This window comes from Tachysurus vachellii, chromosome 15 (genome assembly GCF_030014155.1).
Source record: "Tachysurus vachellii isolate PV-2020 chromosome 15, HZAU_Pvac_v1, whole genome shotgun sequence".
Classification (NCBI taxonomy): domain Eukaryota; kingdom Metazoa; phylum Chordata; class Actinopteri; order Siluriformes; family Bagridae; genus Tachysurus; species Tachysurus vachellii.
The window spans coordinates 900603-908063 of NC_083474.1; the positions used below are offsets into that span (position 1 = coordinate 900603).

General features: G+C 42.1%; 1 protein-coding gene across 1 annotated transcript in view; it reads right to left on the reverse strand.

Annotated features, from left to right (window-relative positions):
- Positions 1-1261: 1261 nt before the first annotated feature.
- Positions 1262-7461, reverse strand: part of irs1 (insulin receptor substrate 1) — a 15403-nt gene continuing 9203 nt past the window's right edge. Inside the window, exon 2 of the mRNA XM_060887986.1 lies at positions 1262-4465. Coding sequence (XP_060743969.1) covers positions 4461-4465 — 5 coding nt within the window. The 3' untranslated portion in view covers positions 1262-4460. The remainder of the gene's footprint in view (positions 4466-7461) is intronic.

Genomic DNA, 7461 nt, shown 5'->3' on the forward strand with positions numbered 1-7461 from the left:
CTGTCATGTTGCTGCATGTTTCTCCTCCACACTTCTTTCCTTCCTTTAGTATTTGTACTGGTTTCTATGTGATATATAATTTAACCTTTAAAACATCTGATACGTTACCTCATGAGATCCTTCTCTTTTGGATGAGGAGACATTTCAGCCAATCAGCTGGGCTTCTGAAGTGTAACTTCTATAAGAGCTCTAAGTGGTGTCTGTAGGTCCACATATCCAGCTAAACCTCACCTCAGTGCATCTATAGCATGATGGACCATCATGAGCAGATACCAGAACCTTGGTTTGTTTCTTCTGCTACTATTTTGTAGCATTTGTAAACATATCGCAGATTGCGGAGGATTTCTGAAAAGTCTGTAGCTACACACAACTTCTCAGGTTGTTTGGTTGACCTGTCATGTGCTAGCTTCATGAGCAGACTAGCATTGCATGCTAACTGTTAGCTTCAAGCTTCAGTAAAGATCCAAAACAAGATCATCCGTACATAGCGAGGAATGGAACGTGTTCCTGTGATGTTCTGATGGATTTTAAACAGGATGAGCATGAAGTGAAGTGTAATTGTTATTGTAAGGTGATGCTTGATGAAGGAGTCTCCAGTGTCAATGTTTTGGCAAATGTCCCGGACGGAAGCTTCTGGTCCATAATGTGACTAATCTGTACAGCTGAAAGGATATTTTAAACAGGAAATAAGGTGAAATAAGGAAACTATTTGACTATTGGACCTCACTTCCACCAGACGTAACTATAAAATGATAAAGTCTGAATAAATCATGAGCATTACCACATTTCTGATGTATTTATGAATGAAGCTCTTCAGGGTCACGTTACATTGCTGATTATTTTCCCAGAGATTTATTCCTTCATTTTTACAAGTTTCTGATGCGATTACACCAGCACCGGTTTCAGTGTATTGTCTCCTTTTAACTGCAGCCTCATTTGGAGGCTAAAAATCCCAACTCTTCTGCTCTACTAACAACACACAGCTCCTCAAAGAAATGAGCACCAAATTCATAGGATCTTGTGCTTTTTTCAAATTGACCGCAGAGTTTAGTCAAATTCAGGACAAGATGCATGGTGCATTGTGACATCATCACACTTTCACGTTCACGTCTGGACGTCATCACGGACGTGTAGACACAGACCTCGCCTTCACGCTGGCGTGTGTTCACACGGCCATTTGGATAAAGCTCATCATGTTCCACTCTTTAAGGAAAGTATTTTTCAGTCACCTCACAGTCTTTCAATGATCCACTCATTTCAATGTGTGTTACTAATTTTTATTTTTTTTACAATACAGTATATACAGCGGAAGACAAGTTAGGGTTTAGACCGGACACGTGAAGATACAAAAAAGTTCCCAGAGTAGGTTACGTCTGCACTTGGTACCTAAACACTTAGTTTGCCAATTTTCTTTTTCGCCATGAATCGAAATCTTTCCCCCAAAACGTACAGATTATACAAAATACAGTTTAAAACAAAACATTTAAGATCAGAAGACATTTCCGATCTCCATGTGGACTGTATATCAAGGCACGAGGCAAAAAAACAACAAAAACAAAACCACAAAAAAAAAAAAAAAAGAAGTCTTAATTAATTACACAAAATACACAAGTGGCACATTTATGTTCAATAATTTACAGATTGTTCTTGATGTATTTTCACCCATCAGCAGCAAATATGACACTGAGACTTTATAATAATGATAAACATTTTCGTCTTAATTCTTGTAGACACCGAGAGCAGGTCAGAGGAAAAAAATCGTAATGCAAAAATAATTTGCAATTTAAAAAAAAATAATAATAAATAAGATTTTTTTTAAAAAAAGAAGAAAAAGAAAGAAAGGAAAAAAAAAAGTTGCAAACATGTACCAGCTTCTCAGGTCGAAGAGCGTCGCAGTGTAAATCGTAGACTGCTAAAGAATCACTTCTACTGCAGGTTCAGTCGGACGCATTCGGGTTCAAACCGCTAGCCAGCTGGCGTATTCATCTAAAGCGCTGTTCGTTTGCAACTTTCTAATTGAACACAATTCTGTAAAACTTTACATACAAAATCTAACCGTCAACAAACACTCCGATGCTACTGATGACCGTTAGGTCACATTTAACGATTTTCTTCCCCTACACAGTAATCATGTGAGGAAGCTAATTCCCGGTTTAAGGCGTAGGGTTCTGCAGTGGTTGTAGGAGACAAGCTCCTGACCCTTGGAATCATTCACACATTCACCAAAGGATTAGAACAAAGTGTGTTTCATGGGAGGTGAAATAGATTTCAGAGCCATGAAGCGATCAACACGGGTAACCTGATTCTTCTCAGGTGTCGTGTTACCTGCAGCGTCTCATGAACCTTGACGTGAGTTTCGTACCAGTTACATTTGTACCATGTGGGAGATCACAGAAACTGTTGTGTGTGTGTGTGTGTGTGTGTGTGTCTGTCTAAATGAGTTGTGTTATAATTACAGGTGACAGCTACAAGTAACCCTCTACATCCTGGATAAGTGAAAACCTCAGATACGAATGATAAGATTGACTGCGACAAAAATAACGAATTTTATCACACCGTATTTTTGTGCGCAAGAACGAAGGAACATCGTGAACGGCTTTTTACGCCGTCGTGCCCTCGTGTCCGTAGCAGCGATCGTGTGTCCTGTAGGTAGCTGTAGGTAGTCGTCGAGTCAGACAGAGGAGCTACGACAGCGGCTCGGATGAGTCCGGAAGCACAAAGAGCCGAGAATGACATCACGGTGTGTCAAGGGTGAACAAATCAGTAGACCAGGATGAGAAGGTTTCAAGGAGATGTTTTAGTTACCAAACCGACAAATATTTAACAACAAACAGAGAAAAAAACAGGGATTTTTTATTTATACGTTTAAATACGCTGCACACCTCGGCTAAGAAGATGCGGTTAATAATGATAAAGGCTTTAAAAGGCTAATTTTTACTAAAAGTAAAAAGGGTTTCACTAAAAAACTCACTAAGAATTTCAAGGATTTAAATTCTAACAATTCTAAAAAAAAAATTCTTACATAATTCGTAAAATTTCTGTTCACATTTTGATCGTCAAAAACTTGAGAAAATTTCGAGCGTGATCTCGAACCCAGTTGGTTTATAATTGGCGACGCCTACGAAACTCGTTAAAAGGAAAAGCTCAAGATGACAAAATGACAACTAAACAGTAAAACGTCCAGTAAATTAAAGATTTTTCATTTCTGAATGTCATTAAAATAAATATTCGTTAAATGAGTCTAAATGAAATCAATAAGCGATTTAAAGTTAATAAAAAGCAAAATAAATAAATAACTGTACGATTTGCAGGTGATCAGTTGAGTCTTGTATTATTTCGAGAGCTCTTGTAAAATACCGACTTATATTTTTGGTACTGAATTTTCACAAACGTTGTGAATTTTTGCTCTTGCTTTTGTCTGTATCAATTATATTTACTTTATACTTTATTATATTAGCTTAGCTACGACTTACCGTAGCACATTAGCTAGCACGGGACTGAGCAGTTACACTACACCTGCCTGATAAATAACCTCCTGATTTGTTCACCCATGATGTACGTGTTGACGCTGGAAATGTGTCGGATCTGCTAGAAAAACACACAACTGCACTAAGAGAAACTGTGTACCATCAACAAAGAACACTGAATTATGCATCAGTTTGACGAGGACTTTCTTCTGTACCTGTCATTTTTAACGCTTGTACCATCAGTCACATAAATATCCATAAATATCTCTACAAGGTTACACAGTTGAGTAAAAGCACCGCTGGAGCAAACATCCTGTACCATCGTGTAGAAAACGTTTATACAGAGTGAGGAGGTCTGAACAGTGAAGCCAAGGGACGTACTGATCTGAGATCGAGTTAAACGTGTGTTTAAATAATAAACGTGTTTAATGTTGTTTAATGTTTAATCTCTGTATGGTGATGCGTTCTGTGTGGAGATGTCTGTAAGGAGTCCCCAAACGCTACGGTTCCTCTGTAACGGTGAAGAGAGAGACACACATAACAGGAAGTACAACTTTCCATGCAACTAACAGGCGACTACGCTGATCCCTGATCAGTACGGTCACTCTGAGGTTCAGTCGTGTGACCCCAGGTCCTGAGGACTCCAGGTTTCAGGAGAACTGCAGATTTGTAAAAGCCAGCATTCTGGAAGGTCCCAGTGTGCGCTGTGAGGTCTGGGTTACAGGGGAGAAGAAGCTGAGGTCCGATTCAGTCGGGCTGATGGAGTGTCACAGGGAGGGAGGAAGGGGGAGGGAGGGAGAGAGGGAGGGAGAGAGGGAGGGAGAGAGAGAGAGACAGAGAGAGAGAAGGAGGGAGAGGGAGAGACAGAGCTACAGAGGGAGAGAGTAAGACAGAGATCCAAAGAGACAGAGAGAGAGAGAGAGAGAGAGAGAGAGAGAGAGAGAGAGAGAGAGAGAGAGAGAGAGAGAGATGTGCAGGTTGGAGTAGCTGCTTTCATTCTGTGGGCAAGAAAAAAAAAGAAAGAGAAATCAGAGATATGAAATAACATCATTTCTAAAGTGTTACAGTAGGTGTGTAGAAATTCTGAGCTTGAAATCTGTTTGTTTAAAATACCCCAATACAACTAACCCCCACCCCCACCCCCCCAAACTGCCCCAACAGGTGCTGCGGAAAAGGAGTCGAAAGATAAGACATTAGTGCTACCTGGGTGGGAGGGGCCAACTCTCTCCCCTGTCAATTATAGCAACACTAGCCAATCATGGCAGTTCTGTAAGCTCATGGATGCATTAGAGGGCAGATAGCACTTTCCTTTGGGGGCATTTAACCTTCAAAACTATAAAAACCCCAAGGTGTTATCCAGGTGTGTATCCAATAACGTGCACTCCTGGTCATTCATCAACTAACCAGCCAACCAATCACGGTGCAGTAACACAAACCACACAATCATGACCATCTGATCAGGTCACTGAGTGTTGGCTTCCTACAGCAGGAGCAAATCTATCGCAAACTGTGGAAAAAAACTAAAAACACAGAGTACGTGTGTTAAGACAGAGCTGCAGTGGCACCGTGACGCACTAGAGCAAAGCCGTAGGAGGGATGTGGGGCTTATGGTGGTGCTGGAGGTATCATTAGTGATCATTAGGGCCTAAAAGGTGGAGGCATGTTTGTTTATCCTGGTGTAAGTACAGCTGCAGCGAGCCCCAGCATGGAGAAAAACAGCCTCGTCTCCGAGGAGGAGGAGGATGAAGGGAAACCACTTCGGCATGTTTCAACAAGCACCGTATCATAGGGGCTTTAACGGGAAACGTGTTTCCATTAGGGGTGGAGCTCTGTGAAGAAATGCACACGAGCTTTGGTACACAGGCTAGTAAGCTACTGTAGAAATAAACTAGTACACTAATTCCCATTCCCATGTATCAAGGTGTGGTGAAAACGTTGGTGTTCCTGTAAGGCTGAGGTCAGGGCTCTGTGTAGGACACTGGACAACCCCCAAATACCTGAGATGTAAATGACACAGAATTGCTCAGTGATGCTAGAATACCGGGAGAAACGGGAAGGAACAGATCACGGTCTGTATCACTGGGAATGCCGCTGAACGGATCCTGCCCACATACTGTACGCTGTCTACAAGACGAAACGTATCATTCCTTGGTGTTGAGGAGATCCAGACCACATCCATTTTGCCATGACAGACATCGGTTGGATGGAGAAAGCAGAAGAAAATAATGCAATGCTCCTTTGACTTTCTGCACAGGAGCATTTTTATGGAACAGGTTTGGGTCTCAATTGTGTTCCTCCAACTCTGGAGCAACAATTTGGTGAAGAACTAAATATGGTGTGATGGTCTGGTGATGGTCCACTGTGTGCCTTTGGCCATAGAGCGTAACTTTGTTCTGGTAAAAATCATTCTACCTTCAAATCAAGGTGGAGATTAATCACAGAAAATTAGGATTTATTTTTCTTCTCAACTTTAAAGTCCTTCATGTCCACCAGACGACCGCAGAAAACAAAACAAAACCCAAACAAAAAACAGCTACTTGCTTTGTAACATACAGTATGAGCTCTTGGTGCTTTCACCGTCAGGCCGTGGAGTGAAACGTACATACGCCTGGACTCAAAGCTGAGTAAAGTGGACTGGGCCTCAGCTAAGAGCCAGAGAAGTAGCGGTTTCAGTGAAACCTCATCTATAAATACAGCGGCGTAACGAGGCACCCTCAGTGCGGAAAAACATGAAAGTCTACCTCACATCCTCGCGGCGAGCACTTTTATAGTAGCCACTGTCTTTAGAGGCAGCCTCCTTTTTACTTAGAAAACCAGCGAGCTGGAGGAAATTGCAGAGGGTAAAATTAAAAGCTGCCGCGCTGTGAGCAAACATGCTGTGAGGGAAGGGAAGGGAAGGGAAACCGCTCCGCCTCCGAACGTACGGAAAATGGGACGACCCCAACAAGGAGGCTGGAATTCTCAGAAAAGCTGCCGTAAACAGACGGACAGCCGTTAATCACACTTCGTTGTGTCTCGGATACGTTTCAGTGAAGAAAAACAAAAAGTTTAAGGACTGCAGGTCAGTCAGAACCTCGTGGATTTACAGGTTTGTTCGAATATATAAAGAAAAAGCTCAGTCGTTACACCAATCCACAGGGTGCCTGTGTTTCATCTCTAAAGTCAAACAAAAACAAGTCCGAGTTTTTTGTGTTTCTCGTTATTTTTACCAATCGGTCAATTAATTTTATTTGTCGTTTTTATTTCACCGCAATCAATTGTCAAACGTCGAGTACATTCAGCCTCAGGGGACCTCACACAAAGTCCCAGCTTCAGAGATAATCGTCTGTCTTCTTTTTTCAGCCACTTCTTCACTAAGTACATTCACACACAAATCGAGCGCTTTGGTTGTTGCAGATTACAGACGGCTACTTTATCAACCGATGCTATTTCACGCCGTATGAAAAAACATGGTACAGGAGTCATAACAAAACCCCCAAATAAATCAAATGTAAATGAGGCGGAATTGGTCACTGATACCTCAGAAAATGTCCTGGATTCAAAGGAACGCAAGAACATGTCCCGGAGAAGCGGCTGCTAGTCAGACGGGACAGATCTGGGAATACGGCTGGACAGATACTGCTGACATCACCACAGGTGGTCCAGACCACACCCACTTTACCTTCAGAGACCATGGGTAAAGATGGGGTTTTTTACACCTGGTCACTTCATGTGTTTTCTGTGATCTGATATCTACCCGATGGTAAAAAGACCAGGTCTAAATGCCCTCCGAAACGTTTTCGAGACGGATATAAATCCGACGGTACAGACCCCTTCAGGAGGTGGTCTGGGACGCATTTCAGATGAAACTGGACAGGTGTAAATGAATGTGGTTGTTCAAGCCACATACGTCAGCGCTAAACTCCTCCCAAACAGAAGTACGTCACTCGCAGGTGACTCACGAGTTGTGCATCGCGCCAGAAACGGAAATGAGGTAAAATATATTAGCGTTTTG